Source organism: Leopardus geoffroyi, chromosome B4 (genome assembly GCF_018350155.1).
Source record: "Leopardus geoffroyi isolate Oge1 chromosome B4, O.geoffroyi_Oge1_pat1.0, whole genome shotgun sequence".
Lineage (NCBI taxonomy): Eukaryota > Metazoa > Chordata > Mammalia > Carnivora > Felidae > Leopardus > Leopardus geoffroyi.
In genome coordinates this window covers 75,525,908-75,551,144 of record NC_059341.1, presented here as the reverse complement: position 1 = coordinate 75,551,144, position 25,237 = coordinate 75,525,908, and the positions used below count along the sequence as shown (strand labels likewise).

Below are 25,237 nucleotides of genomic sequence, written 5' to 3'. Positions count from 1 at the left end.
CGGCCTCCCTATAAGTTGAGGCAGAAACATAGAGAGGAGAAATTCACCCCAATCCTAGAAATATCTTCTACAAATAATGATAATTTTGCCCTTTCCTTTTTTCATTCCAGTCGTGTACTAGAGCCAGTTAGTACCAGCTCTCAAGGGTCAATTATTAAATTTTCAGGAATTTTAAGAACTTGTTAAACAGAGCTATTATAAACAAATTATATAAACTTAAAACCAAATAAATTATATTAAAAAAAGAAAGGTAATACTAAAATTCATCACTTCCTAAGTTTTTTCATTTATATTTTACTAATATCTATGTTCTCAAGGTTATTTACATCTATTGTATCTATATGGTTGTAAAAATTATATGATAGTAACCTAAGGTGTATCCATTCCTAAAACATGTTTAGTGGTTTCAATCATTTCTAGCTTGAAATAGTCAAGGTGAGAGGATTTACACTTTGGAAATTGGCAAATGCTATAGATCAGAGCCCCTCCCAGAGCCATCTGTTAAACACTTACCAACACCCCACTCCTTTAATTCATTTGTCATATGCTTTGGCTGGTACTTGTAGGGCATTCAAACCCCTGTAGGTTTGGGGGTAGTTGACAGTGAAGCTTTGGAATCAGACTTCCCAGATTTGAATCCATGCTTCACTATTTACTGTGTGATGTTGGGCAAATTACTGATCCTTTCTGTGAACTTAGAAGAAAGATTACCTACCCCATGCATGATTTTGAAGTTAGAGCACTTATTACCTAAAACGCATGTAGAACAAACAATACCTAACACTTAATATACATAATTATTTTAATTTAGATAAATTTTTTATTTCAAGTTTTTATTTAAATTCTAGTTAGTTAACATATATGGTAAAATTGGTTTCAGATGTAGAATTTAGTATTTCATCACTTACATATAACACCCAAGTGCTCATCACAAGTGCCCTTTTTAAATTATGCCGTGAAGCCTCTTTCTAGTCCTATTTTACTAAGGATTTTTAAAATCAGGTATCACTGCTGAATTTTATCAAATGTTTTTACATCTCATTGACTAGACACTTTTGATCTTTGGCATATTAATATGGTGAGTTTTATTAGTAGAATTCTTCATATAAGAAAAACCTTAAATCCCTGGAATAAATTTCAGTTAGTCATGGTGCACTGTTCTTTGAACACACTAGTGAATTCCATTTGCTAATAATTTGTTTTGCCTATTTCCTTATTAATATAAATTATCTTGGTCAAAATTTTCTTTTGTGTACTTTTTAGGTTTTGGTATCAGTGGTTTTATGACTTTCTAAAAGTAATCAGGAAGCTTTTATTTTTTCTGTTCTTGTAAACAGATTTGGTAGCCTTCAAAAATATCTGATTGCTGCAATGTTAGAAAGAACTCACCTAAGGAACTATCAGAGCCTGGCACTATTTTGTCATAGCTCTTTGTCTTCTCTATTTTAATAATTCTGAAATTTGGCTGCACATTGGACTTACTGGGGAACTTTTAAAAATATTGATGACTGAGCCGTCTCAATACATTCTGTTTTAATTGGTCTGATATGCAGCTAGGGCATGGGGACATTTTATTTTATTTATTTATTTTAATTCCAGCATCATTAACATACAGCATTACATTAGTTTAAGGTGTATAATATAGTGATTCAAAAATTCTATACATTACTCAGTTCTCATCATGTTAGTGTATTCTTAATCTCCTTCACCTAATTCACTCATTCACCCATCTACCTCCTCTCTGGTAACCATCACTTTGTTCTCTATATTTAAGAGTCTGCTTTTTCGTTTGTCTCTTTTTTCTTTGTTTTGTTTCTTCAATTCCACATATGAGTGAAACCATAGGTATTTGTCTTTGTCTGACTGACTTATTTCACTTAGCATTATACCCTCTAGATCCATCTATGTTGTTGCAAATGGCAATATTTCATTCTTTATATGGCTGAATAATATTTTTTTTTCAACGTTTTATTTATTTTTGGGACAGAGAGAGGCAGAGCATGAACGGGGAAGGGTCAGAGAGAGAGGGAGACACAGAATCGGAAACAGGCTCCAGGCTCTGAGCCATCAGCCCAGAGCCTGACGCGGGGCTCGAACTCCCGGACCGCGAGATCGTGACCTGGCTGAAGTCGGACGCTTAACCGACTGCGCCACCCAGGCGCCCCAATGGCTGAATAATATTAATTGTACATATATGCCACATATATACACATCTATACCACATATTTTTTTAAAGTTTAATTTTAATTCCAGTATAGTTAACATACAGTGTTATATTAGTCTTATGTGTACAATATAGTGATTCAACAACTCTATACATTACTTGGTGCTCATCATGATAAGTGTGCTCTTTAAGCCCCATCACCTAATCCACCCATCCCTCCACCCACCTCCCATCTGGTAACCATCAGTTCATTCTCTATAGTTAAGAGTCTGTTTCCTGTCTCTCTCTCTCTCTCTCTCTCTCTCTCTCTCTTTCCCTTTGTTCATTTGTTTTGTTTTTAAATTCCACATATGAGTGAAATCATTGGTATTTGTCTTTCTGTGACTTATTTCACTTAGCATAATACATTCTAGCTCCCTCCACATTGTTGCAAATGGCAAGATTTCATTCTTTTTGATTGCTGAGTAAATATGACTCTGTGTGTGTGTGTGTGTGTGTGTGTGTGTGTGTGTGTGTGTGTATCCCACATCTTCATTTTTTTAATTATTTTTAAAGTTTATTTATTTGAGAGACAAAGAGAGCATGAGTGGGGTAGGGGCAGAGATAGAGGGAGAGAGAGAATCCAAGCAGGCTTTGCACTGTCAGTTCAGAGCCCAGTGTGGGGCTTGAACTCACAAACCATGAGATCATGACTTGAGCCAAAATCAAGAGTTGGATGCTCAACCACCTGAGCCACCCAGGTACCCCCACATCTTCTTTATCCATTCATCAGTTGATGGCGATTTGGTCTCTTTCCATAATTTAACTAGTGTTGATAATGCTGCTATAAACATAGGGGTGCATGTGCCCCTTTGAATCTGTATTTTTGTATCCTTTAGGTAAATACCTAGTAGTGCAATTGCTAGGTCATAAGACAATACTATTTTTAATTTTTTGAAGAGCCTCCATACTGTTTCCAGAGTGGTTGCACCAGTTTGCATTCCCACCAATAGTGCAAGAGGGGTCCTTTTTCTCCACAACCTTGTCAACACTTGTTACTTGTTGTGTTTTTGATTTTAGCCATTCTGACAGGTGTGAGGTGATCCTCAGTGTGATTTTGAATTGCATTTCCTTGATGATGAATGATGTTGAACATCTTTTCATGTGTCTGCTGGCCATCTGTATGTCTTCTTTGGAGAAATGTGTGTTCATGTCTTTTGCCATGGGAACATTTAAAAACTCTTCAAGGGGCGCCTGGGTGGCTCAGTCGGTTAAGCGTCCGACTTTGGCTCAGGTCACGATCTCATAGTCTGTGAATTCGAGCCCCACGTCGGGCTCTGTGCTGACAACTCAGAGCCTGGAGCCTGCTTCAGATTCTGTGTCTCCCTCTCTCTCTGCCCCTTCCCCGCTCATGCTCTGTCTCTCTCTGTCTCAAAAATAAATAAAAACATTTAAAAAAAATTAAAAACTCTTCAAGTTGGGGCACCTGGGTGGCTCCGTCAGTTAATCGTCCAACTCTTGATTTCAGCTCAGGTCATGATCTCACAGTTCGTGAGTTTGAGCCCTTCATCGGGCTCTGAGCTGACAGTGTAGAGCCTGCTTAGGATTCTCTCTCTCTGCCCCCCCCCCCCCATGCACTCTCTCTCTCAAAAAATAAATAAATAAACTAAAAAACAAAACAAAACCAAAAAACCCCACAAAAATCTTATAAAAACTCAAGTGACTATAATGTGAAGCTAAGGTTTAGAACAACTGCATTTCATTCCTTTCACTCAGAATATTAGCTTATCTTGATTTCTATCTTTTCTTTAATGAGTTTTAGTGATTTATATTTACCTAGAAAATTATCTTTTCCTCCAGTACATATTTCCCCCTCTGGTCTTCCTTAAGTTAATTTTGTTTATCTGCTTCTAACCTCTACTTCAATTTTATCTTTTCTTATTTTGTTTATGTTTATTCCTTTTTGTTAAATAATAAAACTATTTCAGGCTATTAACTTTCTCTAACAAAAATCTGTGTATAGTACTTATTAATATATGCTACTTTTATTATCAGTACTTTTTAGATAACCTGTAATTACTGTTTGATTTCCTTTTTTGATCTAAGGATTGTTTTCAAAGGGCTTTTTTTTCCCTCCATTTTCAAGTAGCTGGGGTTATTTCCATAATCATGTCTAGTTTTATTATTGTCACAGAACCACTTCTGAATTACTTGGCCAATGCTTCTAAAACATCTGCTTGATATTTTTTAAAATTTTTATTATTGAAGTTCATCTGCTTTATATTAATTGAACACGTGTAATGCCAGGCACTTAAAAAAGGAAAAGCAACTGATTAAATGAGTTTAATAAAGAGAAAAAGAAGTGGCACCAGCTGCCCTTCCATCCAGGCAAATTGGTCTCCTAGTTTTGGCCTTCTTGGGAAGGAAGTCCTTGAGACTTGATACACCAGAATCCCAGATGTGTACTCAGGACTGAGGCCTTCTTCATTGCTTCCCTTACACACCCTTGTTTATCAGAAGTAAGTCTACTCTAAAGTCATTACATTAAGCAGGATCAGCAAACATTTTCTGTAAAGGGCCAAATAGTGAAATATTTTAGGCTTTGTGTGTTGGGTTACTAATATTGCATGAAACATATTTATAATAAAAAGTATTCATTGTTTGTCTGAAGAACACATTTAATGAATCATTTTACATTTTTATTTGCTAAATCTGACAACCGTATTTACAGGCTCTTTGGTCTCTGGCAACTACTCAGCCCTGCCATTGTAGTGTGAAAACAATTATAAACAATGCATAAGTAAATGGGAGTGGCTATGTTCCAATTAAACTTTGTTTATAAAAATAGGCAGTGGCCTATATTTAGCTTGGGGGCCATAATTTGTCCTGCCCTACATTAAACTGGTAGTTTTCAATGTTTAATGTGCATCAGACTCACATGGAGGTCTTGTATTTTAAATACTGGTTTCTGGACCCCATCCCTGAGTTTGATTCTGTGGCTGAGGTAAGGCCCAACTGTTTGCATTTCTATCAAGTTCTCAGTTAACACTGCTGGGGGTGATGGCCTTTGGAGCACACTTTGAGTACCACTGCATTATAAGAAATGCCTGTTGCCTTTTTATTCCTAAAATCCACTCAGAGGAACATAGGCCTATTTATTGCTATTTATTCAAAAATTTCACCAATGTTGTAAGACAAAAAATTTAAGTGCTACAATTTAAATATTCTCAAGGCCAGATCTTCCTGATCAGCAATGCTTCCCTAGCACATATGGTACCTTTGGGCTAATTATAAAAAGTCACTGTCAGGCAAGAACTAGAGGAAAAGGCACCACTTCTCTTGAACTCACACTTCACCAGGGTGCACAGCTTGATAAATTGAGCACAGGCTAGATTACATAGGCTGGATTTCAGCATTCACTCTTCCCTTCAGGAGCCTTTGTGCATTGCACAAATGGGACAATGCTCCTGCAGCCTTGCTAATCAGAAGAGTGTTATTTACAATTTATTTATCAAAGAAACACATTTGAAATGTAAAATTTCCAGTAAGAGTTTACTGATTTTCTTGAAGTAAAACAAAAACAAAAACCTCAGCAAACAATATTCTCTTTTATCCACTTGGATTTGACAGACTTTTTTCAGCTTTAATGAGGTCTAATTGACAAAATTATAAGATATTTAAAGTATACAATGGGATGATACACAATATTGGTAAGCAAAATCCCATAAACAAGCTGACCAGACACTGTGCTCTTTTTCTCCCTCAAGAGAAGAAAATAAACACAATTTTAAGAAATCCCCTCTATACAGAAATTTAAGAATACTAATGCCCAGTGTTAGCATAGTGAACATAGTCTGCACTCTTTGGGATCTTTGGAATTCATTTAAGGTTTCTTTGTACTCTAATATAACAACAGTATTTTACAAATGTTCCATGACCTTTCAAAAAGATACATTCCCTGTATGGAGGCAAGAGAGTTTGAAATATATTTGCTTATAAATGTATGCTTTTTTGTTAATATTATGCATATATTATATGGATTCTCTATATTCTTACTTATTCCCTTGATCTAATGGCTTAGGATATAGTATAATACTCATTAGGTCAGGGAGAAAGGTCTCATTAATGATTTTATATCCCTGGCACTTAGCACAATATGTGAAACATAGTAGACATTCGCTTATTAAATGTATAAATTATTTGGGGCTGCAAAATGGGTTGGAATGCAATTGTTCCCAACTGCCCATTCAAACAAAAGATGAATGTTTATCCTTTATACTTTCTCCCTATTGGAATCCTCCAACCTGGAATCAGTGCTGCATTTCTTCCTGAAGCTATACTTCTCTCCAACTTAAGTTTTGAAGGCAGGTTCTACTCAGACCTTATGTTGATCTTAAAAGCTTTTAAAATATAAACACACAAAACAAAATGATTGAAAAGGCATAAACTAAAATATTGATGTGGTTTCTCTCTAGGTGGTTGTTTTTATTTACTTAATTTTGCTTTTTTTGGTATTTTCTAGATGTTCTATAATGAACAGGTGTAGTTAAGAGCAGAAAGAAAATGTGCGATTAGAAATATCACTCATTTTTTTTCTCTGACATTTCTACTCTCTGGTTCAAGTTCTACTTATTGACAGCATACAGAAATAGAAAATTCACTCCTCTAGATGGAGATCCCATTAATATTTAAATGGATGTCTCAGATTTCTTGAGTCTTCTTTAAAGTTTCCTTCAAAGCTTTGTCACGTGGTTCCCAGATCTTTCACCATCTTGTTTGTCTCATGAACATAGCCCCATGGATATGGGTAGTCCCAGTGGATAACCATTTGAAATAGAGGTCCAAGAACTGGATACGATATTTTCAGATGCAGCCTGATTCACACAAGGTACAACAGAATCTCCCTTGGTTCATAATATGGTTCCACTATTACAGCCTACAATAGCACTAGCATTTTCAGTGCCCATGACAATATTGACTCACATAGAATGTACTAAAATTTCCGTCTTTTTCATTCCTTTGTCCCCTTTGTCTGTTTTTATACAACTAGGTAGCATCCACACATAGCTGTCTCACCTGTGCTTTTCCTGTCTTCCCTCCTCAAGCAGGCCGCAGATGGTGGACCTAAGGAATGGGAGCACAGTGACAGAGTTTATCCTCGTGGGCTTCGAGCAGAGCTCCTCTTCCACTCGGGCATTGCTCTTTGCCCTCTTCCTAGCCCTCTACAGCCTTGCCATGGCCATGAATGGCCTCATCATCTTCATCACCTGGACAGACCCCAGACTCAACAGCCCCATGTACTTCTTCCTTGGCCATCTGTCCTTCCTGGATGTCTGCTTCATCACCACCACCATCCCACAGATGCTAATCCACCTGCTGGTCAAGAACCACACTGTCTCCTTTGCCTCCTGCTTGACCCAGATGTATCTGGTTTTTGGTGTAGGTGTGGCCGAGTGCATCCTCTTGGCTTTTATGGCCTATGACCGTTACGTTGCTATCTGCCACCCACTCAGCTATGCACAGATCATGAGCCGGCAGGTCTGTGTGAAGCTGGTGAGTACTGCCTGGTTCTTTGGGCTAATCAATGGCATTCTGCTTGATTATATGACATTTCGTGGTCCATTCTGTAGAGACAACCACATAGAAAACTTCTTCTGTGAGGCCCCCATAGTGATTGCCCTCTCTTGTGGAGACCCCCAGTTTAGCCTGAAAATGATCTTTGCTGATGCCATCGTGGTGCTGCTCAGCCCCATGGTGCTCATTATTATCTCCTATGCCCGTATCCTGGCCTCCATCCTTGGCAGAACCTCTTCCTCAGGTCGGGGGAAGACCTTCTCTACTTGTGCCTCCCATCTGACTGTGGTCATCTTTTTCTATACCTCAGCCATGTTCTCTTACATGAATCCTCGCAGCACACATGGCCCTGACAAAGACAAGCCTTTCTCCCTTCTCTACACCATCATCACCCCCATGTGCAACCCCATCATCTATAGTTTTCGAAACAAGGAAATGAAGGGGGCCATGGTGAGGGCCCTTGGGAGGACCAGCCTGGCCCAGGCAGAATCTATCTAGCGGGAAGACTCCTGGAAGAGAGGTCTCCCCCCACCACCCAAGTCTTGACAATTGGGCAACTCTCCAATGCTGAGAGCCTCCAGGAAAGAGCATTCATAGCTTTCTTTCTACTAGCATCAGTCCTGGAAGATCCTGTTGATGTCTAATGCTCATCTGTCTGATTTCACTTCCAGTATAGATTGATCTTTCCAAATTTCTCTTACTGATACATGTTCATGATTGGAGGGGCGAGTAAAATGAAATGGAAAAGTTTATTCCAAATTTGGGGGAAAGGTAGTAAGCTCTTCAAGAGAAAGACAGTAAGGGGATGACCATTCCATTCTTTGGAGCATTTCTTTCTAGGGCAAAGGCAATTAGCAGGAGCCCCAGCTTTGGGAAAAGAACAGACTGAGAGCCATGAGGGAAACAAAGGGATGTATATAAGTTTGGGGAAAAGCAATGGATGGGAGAAATGTGTTAAGGGGTAAGTAATATTATCCCTATATGGTGGCTACAAAATTCTCCAAGAAAGTTCCCAGAAAAAGTAAGAACTGATGAATAGGATTGTATTACTCCTCCAAGGAAACAAGAGGAGGAGCTATATGCCAAATACATGTGAATTATTAATGGAGAGGTGGGAGGGCAGAAGCAAGAACAGGAAGTCTGAGGGGTGCATCCACATCCCCAGATTGTAAACTGGGAGTGGGAGCTATAGAATGAAATCTTGTAGGGTCAGGGAAGCTTCCAGTGACATCTGCATTTTATAAGAATATAAAAAGAGCACTTTAAGTTATTTGTGTATTCACTTTCGCTGGAAAAATTTTGTGCCCTGCCTGGACGCATGTTTTGCAATTTAAATATTTTCCTTTTGTTCTTGAAGATTTCTTCCTCTCTCTTGTTTTACTTATAATACACTACATTTCCAAGACTCTGCTCACACCTCTATCTCTTTCTTCCCTGCCCCTATTCAGTTACCTAAAGTCTAGAGCAGGAGTTCTCAGCAGGGATGATTACCTCCCCTAGGAGGTATTTGGCAATATCTGAAGACATTTTTTGGTTGTCATAACAGGAGGAGGGTGTGTGCAACTGGCACCTAGTATGTAGGGGTCGGGGGTGCTGCTGAACATCCTACAATACACAGAACAACCCCCATAATAAAGAATTATGCAACCCAAGAAATCAATAATGCTGAGGTTGAGTAACCCTGGTCAGGAGATAAAGTATTAAAAGGACAGAATGAGGAAGATGATGAGAGGAATTGATATGGGTAAAAAAGAGGCAGGAGGAAACCAAGAATTTAGGGTGCAGAATTTTGTCTACAAAGACACTTCTGGTTTACCATGGGCAGGATTTCTGCTGGCACTGCCACGGCAATAATCTATAGAAGTAGATGCGATAAAACCTGCTCTAAAACCTCTGTGTTTATCCCTGAGTCTACCCTTACTCCTCTACTTATATCAAATTATAGGACTTTTCCTACTCAATCACATCCTTCTGCCTGCCACTAGCATGGACGCCTACTTAAATTCTGCCCGTTTCCTCTGTTACTTCCATTCAAACTTCATCCATCCATCAGTGATCTTTCTCTTGTTCCCACCAATCTCACATTCTTGCCTAGCTCAATCCTATCATTCATTGCCTTTGCTCATTTGCATTATGATTCCTGCAAATGCCATTCAGTGCAACCCGTGAAAACCATGTGCCCTCTAATAGGAATACTTCCTAGAATGTCAACATTTTTCTCATTCACCTTATCAATCTCCCTCTTTCATCAATGTGTATATTTCCCCCACCCATATGCTCCTCTCATATAAAGGATCCACTCTTCCTTTTATGTATGATGGATATTTTCTTTTCCCCTATAGAACTAAATACATACCTTCTCCCTCTGATCTGTGTCCTGGCAGACAGACCTTTGTTTGCTGCCTCAATGGGTTTCGTTGCCTTCTACATCCTGTTGGGCTCAACTAATAAGAGTTACTTAGCAGGATAGAGGAAGGCAGGAGAATTAGTGAGTGAGGCTCTTTATTCTTCTGCTTCTTCCCTGATGTCCCAGAATTACTGTCAGGTGTCCTTCTCCAAAATCTCCCTTTCCTGTCCCCATAAGGTGGTACCTGCTTTCTGCTCTTGAGAGCCTGGGATGCTTCAACATCCCTTTCTGATTCCCCTAATCCTGTTCACATCTTGGTAAGCCCCCTCATTAGTCCTATTTAAGTATGCCAACCATTTCCTCCCAGAACACTGACTAACAAGTACCAGGCACATATTAGCAACCGTGAATTGAAAATTTCTCAAAATAGGCCATATAGGGGCGCCTGGGTGGCGCAGTTGGTTAAGCGTCCGACTTCAGCCAGGTCACGATCTCGCGGTCAGTGAGTTCGAGCCCCGCATCGGGCTCTGGGCTGATGGCTCAGAGCCTGGAGCCTGTTTCCGATTCTGTGTCTCCCTCTCTCTCTGCCCCTCCCCTGTTCATGTTCTGTCTCTCTCTGTCCCAAAAATAAATAAACGTTGGAAAAAAAAAATTTAAAAAAAAAATAGGCCATATACTAGTCAATAAAGCATATATCTCAAAACATTTTAGATATGGAATCATACAGATCAAGTTCTCTGACCATGATACAGTTAAGTTAGAAATCAGTATCAAAAAGATAACTAGAAGGAAGCCCGTATGGTTAGAAATTAAGAAACACAACTCTAATTAACCTACATACCAAGGAATGAAGTATAAGTCTAGTCCAACGTGGAAAGAATAAAAAGCTTGGAAGTTGCTGCTCCCACACATACCAATAAAAAAGGGTAAACAAACTGAAAGTCAGCAAGACTTCTTAGATCTGTCAGAGAATTGAAGTCACAGGAAAAACCACCACCCCAAAAACTAGGAGACAAGGGAACACAGAAAGTTACAGCTTTCTGGGAGTAGAAGCTGCATCTTGAGCCTGGTCAGAACATTAAAGGAAAATGAACTATTACTAGAGACTGAGCATAGGCTAGCTTCAGAGATAAAAACTACTGAGGTCCTGCCCTCAGAGGAGCTCTCATAGTTTCACGAGTTTTACTTCCAGCAGCCCCATCGGTTTCTCATGATGAACATCAGGAAATAAACCCCCTGTGCTTCAGCAAGAGGAAGGGAAAAGTTAGCATTTTGAAATAAACCCAGAGAGCACTATTGTCCTTAACAGTCTGCCCTCAAGGAAAACTATTTTGTGAGAACTTAACAAATCTGGGGGAGGATCCAAGAAAGAAAAGGAAACTGAGAGGGACCTATGAAGGTTACAGCCCAGGGACAAAGGCTCATTAGGAGACTGAGACCTAATCATAAGACTATGGAATTCTTCCACTCCCCTGTGACCTTGCTACCACATCAATAAGGCTGGAGAATTTCAAGGAGTACAGCTGAAAGAGCTGAATCCTCAGAACTTATTTATGAAGGAGTCTCTGGGGAAACAAAAAAAAACAGCAAATGAGACAAAAATGAGGACACTAGAGGAAATTTTAACCTCTGACACCACAACTACACCAAACATTAAACACTGCCTAATGCCTAACATAAAACTTCCCACTAAAGGCCTATTTACCTCAGTTCCTTTTACCCAATACCTCATGTCCAGCTTTCAACAAAAGAATTGATTATAATAAAAATTAGACAATTTTACAAAGCCAAAACTTGTAATGAAACTATTTATAATTTTGTGGGATGTACCTAGAGCAATACTTCCTTCTATTAGGAAAAAAAAATAAGTGTTAAAAAGTAATAAATTAAGCTACCAACTTAATCACAGGATAATAGATTATGCAAGGAACATAGAAGGAATAAAAATGTATCATATAATTAATTCAAACAAATCTAAAGATTGATTAAATTGATAGAATAAATTAATAATTTCATAACTGTGGCATGACTGATCAAAAATAAACAGACTTAAACAATACTAAGAATTAAAGGGGCACATAACTGCAGACTTTGCAGAATGAATTATAAGAGGCCTTCTGTTTCTGATATTGGTGGACCATGTAATTTGGACCAACTGTCTCACTAAAAACAACAAAAGCTGGACATATATTTTAAACTATCCACTTGAAGGCACTAAAGCACTAAAAAAGCAGTGAAGAATTTGAGGGCTGACATCCAGGAACATTCAATCTGCATTTAAGCATGTTTAGAAACAACCAATAAAAGGATTAGTAAAGTGAGTGATATGTCATAAAGAAGATGAAAGAAAGGATAGAGCAAATACATATTTGAAGAGAAAATAGCTGAAATTTTTCCAAAACTGGAAAAGATATCAATCTACAGATTAAAGAGGTCCTAAATACATCAAAAATACATTATTTATAAAAAGAAATACACACATGAGCACACCATTAGAACTTCTGAAAATGAGAGGCAAAGAGAAAAACTTAACAGCTACCTGAATAAAAAGACAGATTTCCTTCAAAAGAACCACAATTAGATTGACAGCTGTCTTCTTAACAATGAAAGTCAAAATATAAGATTTATTTTATATAAAACTGCATTATGGCAGGCTAGAGAGGGCTGGAAGTCTAAGAAAGATAACACTCCAGCTAGCTGGAAAAGAACATACATCCACATTGTGAACTGCCTGTGGTGGCCATGTGGCAAGGATCTATGGGCAGCCTCTAGGAGTTTATAGCACTGTCTGACTGACACCAGCAAGGAGATAGGTACCTCAGTAGTACAACTGCAAAGGAATGGATTTTGCCGACCAACAGTGAGCTTGGGAGAGGACCCTAAGCCTCAGATGAAATCACAACCTGGTGGCTCCTTAATTTCAGCCTGGTGCAACCCCGAGCAGAATACCCAGCTAACCATACCCAGACTCCTGACCCAAGGAAATTGTAAGATAATAAAATTTGTTACCTTAAGTCCTTGAATTTGTGGTAATATGCTACATAGCAACTGAAAACTAACACAAGTTTTTAAAATTCTATAATACTATGGAAAAATTTATGACATTAAATCTGCTTCAATAAATAGAAAAGTTCTAGAAAGGATACTATTTTCCAGAAATGACTAAGGAAGAAATAGAAAACATGCACACATTTGTAATCATACAGTAAATCAGTAGTTTAAGATGATTTCCACAAAATTGAAGATGACATAAAGAAATGGAAAGACTTTCCATGCTCATGGATTGCAAGAAAAAATATTGTTAAAATGTGCATACTACCCAAAGCAATCTACACATTTAATGCAATCCCTATCAAAATACCAACAGCATTTTTCACAGAACTAGAACAAAAAATCATAAAATGTATATGGAACCACAAGAGATCCTGAATAGCCAAAGCAATCTTGAAAAAAAAGCAAATCTGGAGGTATCACAATTCTAGACTTCAAGTTATACTACAAAGCAGTGATAATCAAAACACTGGAACTGGCACAAAACTGGAGACATAGATCGATAGAACAGATAGAAAATCTAGAAATAAACCCATAATTATATGCGCAACTAATATTTGACAAAGTAGGAACGAATATCCAATGGGGGAAAAAGCTCTTCAACAAATGGTGTTGGGAAAACTGGACAGCTACATGCAAAAGAATGAAACTGGGCCGCTTTTTCTCACCATACACAAAAATAAATTCAGAATGGATTAAAGATCTAAATGTGAGACCTGAAACCATAAAAATTATGAAGAGAGCACAGACAGTCATTTCTCTGACATCAGCTATAAAAACATTTTTCCAGATATGTTTTCTGAGGCAAGGGAAATAAAAGCAAAAATAAACTATTTGGATTACATCAAAATAAAAAGCTTCTGCACAGTGAAGGAAACAATTGACAAAACTAAAAGGCACCCTACGGAATGGAAGCAGATATATGCAAATGACATAACCAATAAAGGGTTAGTAACAAAATATACAAAGAACTTATAAAACTCAACAACCCCAAAATGAATAATCCAATTAAAAATGGACAGAACACATGAATAAACATTTTTTCCAAGGAAGACATCCAGATGGGCAACAGACACATGAAAAGATGTTCAACATCACTCATCATCAGGGAAATGCAAATCAAAACTACAATTAGATACCACCCCACACCTGTCAGAATGGGTAACATAAAAAACACAAGAAACTGCAGGTATTGGCAAGGATGTGGAGAAAAAGAAACTCTCTTGCACTGTTGGTGGGAATGCAAACTGCAGCCATTCTGGAAAACAGTTTGGAGTTTCTCCAAAAAGTTAAAAAAGAGAACTACCCTACAATCCAGTAATCTCACTACTGGGTATTTACTCAAAAAAGTACAAAAACACTAATTCATAGGGATAATGCATTGTAGGGAGGATATATGTAGGGATAATACATGTTTATAGTAGCATTATTTACAATAGCCAAATTATGGGAACATCCCAAGTGTCCATCAATAGATGAATGGATAAAGAAGATGTGATATATACACAGTAGAATATTATTCTGCCATAAAAGAATGAAACCTTGCCACTTGCAACAATATGGATGGAGCTAGAGAGGTTAATGCTAAGTGAAATAAGTGAGTTAGTCAGAGAAAGACAAATACCATATGATTTCACCCATAGGCAGAATTTAAGAAACAAAAAATGAGCAAAGATTAAAAAAAAAAAAAAAAAAGGAGAGGCAGATCAAGAAACAGACTCTTAGCTATAGAGAACAAACTAATGGTTACCAGAGGGGAGGTGGGGAGGGATGGGTAAAATAGGCAATGGGGATTAAGGAGTGCACTTCTCATAATGAGCACTGGGTGATGTATCACTATATGGTACTATATGGTACCATCAGTATATGGTACAACTGAAACTAATATAAAACTGTATGTCAACTACCCTGGAATTTAAAATTAAAAAATGTATTTCTATAATATTTCTATAAATAAAGAACCAGACATAGGATTTTAAAGCAAATACTATCAATCAAGGAAAGTTAATCTAATTTTATATAACTGGAAAAAGAAGAAAACACCTCAACTTTTTATTTTTTTTTAATATGAAATTTATTGTCAAACTGGTTTCCATACAACACCCAATGCTCATCCCAACAGGTGCCCTCCTCAGTGCCCATCACCCACCCTCCCCTCCTTCCCACCCCCCATCAACCCTCAGTTTGTTCTCAGTTTTTAAGAGTCTCTTATGTTTTGGCTCCCTCCCTCTCTAACCTTTTTTTTTCCTTCCCCTCCCCCATGGTCTTCTGTTAAGTTTCTCAGGATCCACATAAGAGTGAAAACATATGGTATCTGTCTTTCTCTGTATGACTTATTTCACTTAGCGTAACACTCTCCATTTCCATCCATGTTGCTACATAGTATTCTTTCTCATTGCCACATACTATTCCATTGTGTATATAAACCACAATTTCTTTTTTTTTTTTTTAATTTTTTTTTTCAACGTTTTTTATTATTTATTTTTGGGACAGAGAGAGACAGAGCATGAACGGGGGAGGGGCAGAGAGAGAGGGAGACACAGAATCGGAAACAGGCTCCAGGCTCTGAGCCATCAGCCCAGAGCCTGACGCGGGGCTCGAACTCACGGACGGCGAGATCGTGACCTGGCTGAAGTCGGACGCTTAACCGACTGAGCCACCCAGGCGCCCCAAACCACAATTTCTTTATCCATTCATCAGTTGATGGACATTTAGGCTCTTTCCATAATTTGGGTCTTGTTGAAAGTGCTGCTATAAACATGGGGGTACAAGTGCCCCTATGCATCAGTACTCCTGTATCCCTAGGGTAAATTCCTAGCAGTGCTACTGCTGGGTCATAGGGTAGGTCTATTTTTAATTTTTTGAGGAACCTCCACGATGTTTTCCAGAGCGGCTGCACCAGTGTGCATTCCCACCAACAGTGCAAGAGGGTTCCCGTTTCTCCACATCCTCACCAGCATCTATAGTCTCCTGAGTTTTCATTTTAGCCACTCTGACTGGCGTGCACCTCAACTTTTTAAATGATAACTTTGATACCAAAACTTGATGAAGACAAAATAAGCTAATCTCACTCTCAAACATAGTTGGCAAAATTCTCAAATAAAACTGTCTCCTACAATGTATTAAAAATATAATACCTTATATAATGAACAAAATTGGGTTTATTCCAGTAATTCAGAGTTGATTTCACATCAGAAAATGAATTATGTAAATCACTACGTTAACAGACAAGTGAATACCTCATGATTATCTCAGTAGATGCAGGAAATGCATCTATTTTGCATTTATACCTGTTTATAACTTAAAAAACAATACTTCTCAGCAGACCAGGAATAGAAATGAACTTCCTTAAGCTATTAAAGTGATTATACACCAAACTGAACAGCAAACATCCTCCTCTAACAGTGAAACATTAAAATTACCTTCAAATCATAAAGAGGCCTAGGTAACCATTATCCCTACTTTTATTCAAGATTATATTGAAGACCCTAGAAAGTACAATAAAACAAGGGAAATAGGTAATTGATATAAGAACTAGAAATGAAAAGGCAAAATTGCCTTCATTTACAATGATATATGATTGTCTTCACAGAAAAACTAAAAGAATGCATAAATAATATATTAAAATTGATATAATTTAACACAGTTACTGGATACAAAATCAATGTACAAAAACTGAATTGCATTTCTATATACCAACAAATTAGAAAATTAAAATTTTAAGATATGATTTTAAATACTATCCAAAATATAAAATATATAGGAATAACTCTAATGAAAAAGGGTAATCCATCATGGAAAGATGCATATAAATTTATGGAATGTCATTAGAGAAAATCTAAATAAATGGAAATATATACAGACTTACCTCACATAGCATCAATAGAGTTAACAACTCTTTGCCCTAATGGCTCTTGAAATTATACCACTTTTGGACATCTCTTTTTTTGATTTACAAGTGACCCTTGAACACCAGGGGCCCGAACTGTGCAAGTCCACTTACACATGGATTTTTTATGGTTCATTACTGTAAGTGTATTTCCTCTTCCTAAAACGATTTTCATTTTTACATTTTCTTTAGCTTACTTTATTGTGTCGATATAACATATAATACATATAACATACAAAATGTGTCTTAATCAATTGTAGATATTATTCATAAGGCTTCCAGTCAATAGTAGGCTATTAGTTGTTAAGTTTTTGGAGGAATTAAAGTTTTATACAGATTTTTGACCACACATGGGGTGGTGCCCCTAACCCCTATGTTGTTCCAGGGTCAACTACAATTATTTTTTCACCCAAATTTGAATTGCATATCATGTTTGGGTTGGAATTCTGTCTTTAAAATGTTGTGAACCAGAGGTTATAGGGAAGTGAGGACACCAATAAGGTTCCTTCTTACAATATCAATTAATGGTATAGAAATAGCTATAGGGGCGCCTGGGTGGCTCAGTCGGTTAAGCATCCGCCTTCAGCTCAGGTCATGATCTCGCAGTTTGTGGGTTCAAGCCCCACATCAGGCTCTGTGCTGACAGCTCAGAGCCTGGAGCCTGATTCAGATTCTGTGTCTCCCTCTCTCTCTGCCCCTCCCCTGCTCACCCTCTCTCTCTGCCTTTCAATAATAAATAAACGATAAAAAAATTTTTTTAAAGAAATAACTATAAAGAACTTGACAAGTTGGCTTTTTTTTTTTTTTAGGAGTTTTTGAATTGGTGTCTGAACAATGTCAGACATCTTGTACTGCAAAGGTCAATATCCGGAAGCTTAGCTTTTGTGACTTATGCTTGAAAATCGTGTCTTCCTCCAAACTGAATTATGTTTCCCAAATGCCCCAATTATATTAGATCTTGTAAGACCTAGACTTGGAGACCACTTTGTTGGTGGTGAGTGGAGACAAAAAGCCATCCCACACATTTAGAATGAGTCAGGACGCAAGCATCATAAACTTTAACTTTATAGGACTCCAGGCTCTCCAGGGGTAGAAAGAAGAGCATTAGAGGATTGAGGGGATATGAGGATGACTGAAGTTCTTTGAGTTATGCTGAATCTAATTCAGTACTAGGCAGGCAGGGTTTGGGAAGAACAGTGGGTAGATCAGGGGGAAGAAGTTATTCCAGGGGCGCCTGGGTGACTCAGTTGGTTGAGCGTCCAACCCTTGATTTCGGCTCAAGTCATGATTCCAGGGTCATGGGATCAAGCCCTGTGTTGGGCTCCATACTGAGCATGAAGCCTGCTTAAGACTCTCTATCTCTCCCTCTGCCCCTCTCCCCAATTTGCGCGCACTCTCTCTCTAAAATAAAAAAAAAAAAAAAAAGCTAAAAAGAAGGTCATTCCAGATTTGAAGAATGGAAGTGTGATAATGAAGAGGTAGAGGATGGCAGTTAGAAGGGAGGCGTGTTGGGGCGCCTGGGTGGCGCAGTCGGTTAAGCGTCCGACTTCAGCCAGGTCACGATCTCGCCGTCCGTGAGTTCGAGCCCCGCGTCGGGCTCTGGGCTGATGGCTCAGAGCCTGGAGCCTGTTTCCGATTCTGTGTCTCCCTCTCTCTCTGCCCCTCCCCCGTTCATGCTCTGTCTCTCTCTGTCCCAAAAATAAATAAACGTTGAAAAAAAAAAAAAAAAGGGAGGCGTGTTATCAAGGAGAGCTTGTGGCTGTTTGTTTAGCACCCTATTGGCAGCATTTAACAAGGTAACTGGAGCAGAGTGGGTACTCAGCCAGTGTTTGTTGTTGTGTTGAATGTAGTGTAATCGTATGAAAGTGAATATTTAATTGGGGGCACAAGTCATCAGAAATGCTAACTAGAAAATTAATGCAAAATAAAATTGGTAGACAAGAGTTAAAGGGCTCCCAGATTTAAAGCTGAAAACGCAGGGATAATGATATTTGCTAGGCCGCTTATCTATCAAGTTACCTGGTAAATGGACCAGAACTTCTCTGGGAAAACCTGAGACTAGTCTAGACTTTCCAGGCCACCTGCCATGGACATAGCCTCACGAGGGAGTCTTGGATTGGACTGGTTTGATACTATCCCTGGGGATCCAGTTAGAATGGTAACACTTCAGGAAGAGATAGTTGGCCTTATTACAGTTGTCTCCCAGCAGTAACCAGTTAGAAGCTCACATCTATGTGCATATGTGCATGCATGCACACCTTGCACATGTGCATTCACAGAAGGATGTCATACTCCCTGTCCTATAAACAAGCAGCTGGTTTGCAGCAAAATTCACGGTACCCTCACTCTATGCCTGTGGATCCCTCTTCTGGGGCTGAGATCAGCAGAGCCAATGTCATCACCCTCATGTACCAAAGCCCGTGGAGAAGGTCAGTAAATGTACTCACTTCCGCAATGAAAGTTGAGCCTGACTTGGTTGGCATCTATCAGAGATGAATACCCCCTGACTCCCTCAGTGACCACCTGTGTTCAGATCACACCAGGCTCTTCACACAGTGGCCATGAAGGAGAGGACACTCCATTAACCTCCACCTTGTCTATTTCTCGCTTTCTAGATGCCTAGCTCTGTCTCCACTTTTCTAATTCTCTCCAGCTACTCTTTTCTTGGGATCTCCCTCTGAGTCCCCACCAGGCTCTCAGAGTCTGCCCACCAGCCCTCATGGCTCTGACTGAGGGGCTTATGGCTTGGATGTTTCTGGTGGGGCCAGTCTGGTTTGCAAAGACCAGTCTCTAATTGCTGCAGAGAGAAAGACAATCCAGAAGGTCAATCTTGTACTCCTAGAACTTAAGGAAGCAGAATCCAAGTACCTGGCTATTTAGTTCTGATTCCACATGACCAGGGAGCCATGCCTAGCTTGCCTGGTCAGTCTCTCAGTCTCTTTTTCCACATTTGGCTTTGGCTTTGGCTTTCTCTCTCTCTCTCTCTCTCTCTCTCTCTCTCTTTGTGCTGAGATTTGGGTTCTTAGTTCTCTGTCTCTTGATGTGCTTCTTTATCCCTCCCTTAAATGTCCACCTATTCATCACTTTTCCACACATACACCATCATCTTGTCACATGTGCACATTCTTTCCTATTTCACTCTTCTCTATTTCAGTCTCTCTAATTCTTTCTTTGGCTTTAACATTTTTCCTCCTTTTTTGTTTGGTGTGGGTAAGATCTCTCTGCTATACCAGAGATATCCTAGGATATCCTAGTATCCTCCCAGAGGATTACTTTTTCTCCTTTCCTTTTTCAGTCTTCCTCTTTATGCTTGTGCATGTCAGTGTTTTCTATTTATCTGGCATTTTTCTTTATTGTTACCTGGAGAAAGAGAGGCTGAGAAGTGACTCAATGATGATCCTTTCCTAGAGATTGTGATACAGAGCTTGGGGTTGATATTTTTTGCAATGTTTCTGGGAGAAGATTAAGAGAAAATGGGACTAAAATATATTAGGGGGAAAAAAACTTAGTTAGATGGAAAGACCCTCCTGACAGGGAGAAGTAGGAACCATTAGGATGGATGAGATCCTTCCCTTTCTCTGAGTTTCTGCAAGTGGGAAACTGGACAGATCTTTACAATATTCCTTCCACATGTGAAGTGAAACCACAAGGAGATGAAGAGGAAACAGAGATCACAACTAATTTTTATTTCTTATCTAATCTGTGCCACCCCTTAACTGTACATTATTTTAGTTAATCCTTATTTTATAGGAGAAAAAACTTGTGACTCAGCTAGCCAACTCCACATTATGGTAAGTGACAATGCCAAGGCTGAATTTCAGGTATGCTTGCCTCCAAAGTCCCTGTACTTTACCCCATTAGCCTCTTTGCTTCCCTATAAAGTGATAAGATCAGGTTATAGATGTAGTTTTTGAATCTCTAAATATATAACTATTCACCTTTTAAAATCATCCATTTCTCAGTCCAGGAATCTTTCTGTGCTTCAGCTTTATATTCTTCTATTCTATTGGTACACATCCCCCCTCCCCATCTCTCATTACCTCTAATTTTTTCTCTCTTTCTTCTCTAAGCCATTTAGAGTCACTCCAGTTTTTTTCAGGCATTTTAAATAGTAAAATAGCTCAGATTAACTAATGCCACAGAACAGCTGAAGTTATCCAATCTGCTGATGTTGAGTAATTCTTGATTACTAAGTTCTCCTCTTCAATTTCTTACTCATCCCTCTTTGGACATATACACAGGCCATCAACATCAGAGGAATATCATTATGAATACCTTTGCATATCATTTTCTCTCTTTTTCGGTTGTTTTACTCTTTAACGTTCCATACTGAAAGTGACTGACAAGGGAGAGGAGCAACAAGTCTAGTCTGGTTTCATTATAGCTTCTAATGGAATAGCAAGTTCACATTAGGGCTCAGATAGAGAATGGATAAGCACAATGGATGATCATGTCTTACGAGAAGGAGGGAAGCAAAATACGGAGTTAGAACTTGAGCTATGATGAAACTGACGTTATTTTTGGTATTTCCATTATTTATGGTATCTCCCACTAGTGCAGATCAATAAGGTCTTCTGGGAGAGTGTGTGACCTACATTTACCTTTTGGACATCACAGGAATCTAGCCCATAATAGGCATCTGGCATGTCCAGCATTGGCACATTTATAATATTTGGCCCTGGCCAGGTCATCATCAGGGGACTGCAGGTACTTCGGGGGCCTCAGTTTCAGAGAGATATGGAGAGATTGAAGTGAATCCAGGAGCAAAGAGGTAGCTGAAGCAAAAAGAAGGCAGAAGACTAAGAGAGACACAATGAGAGATTTTAGAACATTTCTACAATTTAACTCAATTGGATAAATCTTTCTTGCAAGCCAATTATTGAAAATGCACATGGAGGAGCAAAGAGACTACTCCGTGTCCATCTCACTTAGGAAAATGAGATGGGAATGAGCTTAAAATAGAAAAGAGGGGAAATGGTAGATCTATAGAAACACTTCTGAAGTGATTTAGTAAGACATTGAGATGGGTCGTCTTTCCTTAAAAATCATTTACATCTGTCCTCCAAATATCTTTTCAACCACGGTTCCATATGCTTTTGTCTATAAAACTTTGTTAGGTACCACATGGCACAAACTGTCGTCTTCCAATTTTATTCTTAAATTCCTCAAAGTTCATGTGGATGTGTTAGCAAAACTCATGAGGGTCCAAAGCTTTTTTAAATCTTTAAAAATACCACAATTACAGGGCATTCTGAATAATGCATAAAATCAGGAGGAAAAACAATTATTTTTTTCTGACCATGTAAGGATTTGGTAAAGGCCTGGACTGTCTTTCTAATGATGGGGCTACTGCAATAGGTCTCAGAATAAGGCCTGATGGGTGACAGCTTTTGTCTTACAAGGTCTTTCTAGTTTCACTTTTTTTTGGCTCCTGGTGAAGAGTCTCACTGTAGGTTACTATCTTTCTAAAATTTTATCTCTATTTTACTTTATTTTATTTTATTTTATTTTATTTTATTTTATTTTATTTTATTTTATTTTACTTTACTTTACTTTATTTTATTTTATTTTATTTTATTTTATTTTATTTTATTTTATTTTAGAAAGCAAGGGAGAGGGGCAGAGGGAGAGAGAGACACACACAGAGAGAGAGAGAGAAAGAGAATCTTAAGCAGGCTCCACACTCAGCTCAGAGCCTGACATGGGGCCCAATCCCACAACCACAACCCTTGGATCATGACCTAATCTGAAATCAAGAGTCAGACACTTCACCAACTGAGCCACCCAGGCACCCCTGTCTTTCTAATAATTCTGATGTGAGATACAATCCAGCTAGATACAAAATACTTGCTTCTCTTCCTTCACAGATAGGTCTGCAACTTGTACATTTTTCCTGATCTCTGGTTATGGATGACCCCACTCTCACTAACAAGGAGCTCTGTAGATCCTGGTTGCCCTTCTCTTTTAGCAGAGTTAATTCAAGGGCCCTTATAGCTTTCTAGAGGTTTTCATCATGCCTGTATTTTTAAATGATCAATGGTCCTTCTTTTGTTTTTTAAAATCTCATTCTTAGTTAACAAAGAGAAATGGATTATTCACTTTAGGGTGAACTGTACATTCTCTGGGCTGGAATCAGGAGAGTGGATGCCTTTACCTTCTTCCTGAAGGCTGCCTGTTTATCTAGTCTTATTTAATTATGAGAGTTTTTCAGCCTGTCTCTCAGTTCTTAGCCTTGAGAAGCAGTGAAAATCTCCACTCAATTCTCAAATAAGCCCCAATTAGTTAAATGTTTTATTTTATATATTTAATTTCAAAATTATTGAGTATCAGCCATTATGGAATTTGATGCCTCCAATCTACCCATTCATTGTCAAACTGGGTACAGGAATTTCTATTTTCCTTAATAAATATTGAGGAGAAACTGGTTTTCATCACTGAATCTATCCTTTATATCACAATAATCACATATCTACTAATAATTCAATTTACGAAAAGAACATCTTTTTTAGGGCCACTTTTTGCCTCTTAGAGTCTTCCTCAAAGTTTATGTATAATTTCAATTTATATCTAAACTGAAGATTTTCTGGAATTAATCCATGTTCCCACCTAGATTGGCCATTTTTTCTTTTATAAAAATGCCCTTTTCCAAGAACAGCCTCTGAATCTGTCCATCATTAGCAGATATTTTTTCCTGAGCCTTTTCTTATTACAATTTTCTTATTATACACTTTTCCCCTGAGCATTTCATTATTTTACTACTGTTGAGATCCTGAAGTATTTTTTTAATTTTTTTTTAATGTTATTTTTGAGAGGGAGAGACAGAGACAGAGTGCAAGCAGGGGAGGGGCAGAGAGACAGGGAGACACAGAATCCCAAGCAAGCTCCAGGCTCTGAGCTGTCAGCACAGGGCCTGACATGGGCTCAAACCCACAAACCATGAGATCATGACCTGAGCCAAAGTTGGATGCTTAACCAACTGAGCCACCCGGGTGCCCTGAGATTCTGCAATATTTTATTAAAGCCCTATTAGAGCTCTTAACCATATCATATTATAGTCCATTTGTAAAAATATCTCTACCCTCAACTGTACTGCATGCTTTGCCAGAACGTAATGCTTAGAAATACATTTTTAATTTGTGGATTCAGTTTTTAAGAGGCTTCAAGGCATTTTGAGGATTACTGACATTTAAAAATGTAAATGTCTCAATATTTTTTAGTTATCCAGTGACCTAGAAAAGGAAACATTAGTTTTGTGGAGCACTTTCCCTACTGCAAATACTGTTCTATGGGATTTACATATATATACATACACACACACATTTTTGATTGAATTAATAAATCTCCTCTTAATCTTCAGAACAACCATACAATTATGTATTTTACAGACTTAAAAAAATGGATTTAAAGGAATTTATTTCCCAAGTTGATGCCACCGGGGGCGCCTGGTGGCTCAGTCCAACTTCGGCTCAGGTCATGATCTCATGGCTTGTGGGTTCGAACCCTGCATCGGGTTCTGTGCTGACAGCTCCCTCTCTCTCAAAAAATAAATAAACGTTAAAAAAATAATTTTAAAAAAATTAAAAAAAATAAAGTTGATGCCACTGGCAACATTAAATAATGCAGAAAGTTGGAACTCAGATGTTCATTTATTCTATTTTTCAGCAAATATAGCTATGTGCTAGGCAGTTTCTAGGAGATAAAGATGTAAAATCCCTATGATTAAGGAGCTTGTAATAGATGGAAGATGTTGTAGCATGTGATGAGTGTTTCCCCTAGCAGATGTAGGAGTGAGTGCCACTTCAGATGGGCTGACCTGGGCAAGAGTAATTGAAGGCTTCACTATGGATGCAGGACTTGATGTTGGTCTTATAAAAGCAAGATTTTGCCAAATAGAGAAAATGTCTGAAGAATGAATTCCAGAAAGAGGGACTCGCATACACAGAGACTTGGAGGCCTATGGTATTGTGGGGGATGCGAGTTGTAGCTGGACTTTAGGGTGTCTGTAGGAGAGTAGGAGAAGATAAAGAATATTGGCACTTAATATAATATGGAGGTTAGAAAGACAAGAGTGAAAGGTGACTTTGTGGTTTCTGATTTAGGTTACTTAGGGTTCAAATAATACAATTAACTGAGGAGGAAGGATAGGAGGAGGAGCCATGGATCCTCCTGGGGGCACTGATAATTATGTAGGCTGGTGTCTGTCCTTTGCCTTGGTACTGGACCAGTCAAAAAC

The 25,237-nt window shown here is 38.5% G+C and overlaps 1 protein-coding gene across 1 annotated transcript; it reads left to right on the top strand.

Moving 5' to 3' along the window:
* Window positions 1-6,711: 6,711 nt before the first annotated feature.
* On the top strand, window positions 6,712-8,239 carry LOC123590352 (olfactory receptor 10AD1-like). The gene has a single exon (XM_045463432.1). The coding sequence runs from the start codon at window positions 7,259-7,261 to the stop codon at window positions 8,213-8,215; it is 957 nt and encodes a 318-aa protein (XP_045319388.1). The 5' UTR covers window positions 6,712-7,258; the 3' UTR covers window positions 8,216-8,239.
* Window positions 8,240-25,237: the final 16,998 nt, after the last annotated feature.

What these genes read in the sequence shown, in the direction of transcription:
- LOC123590352 (XM_045463432.1), top strand. Translation starts at nt 7,259, where the DNA reads ATGGTGGACCTAAGGAATGGGAGCACAGTGACAGAGTTTATCCTCGTG.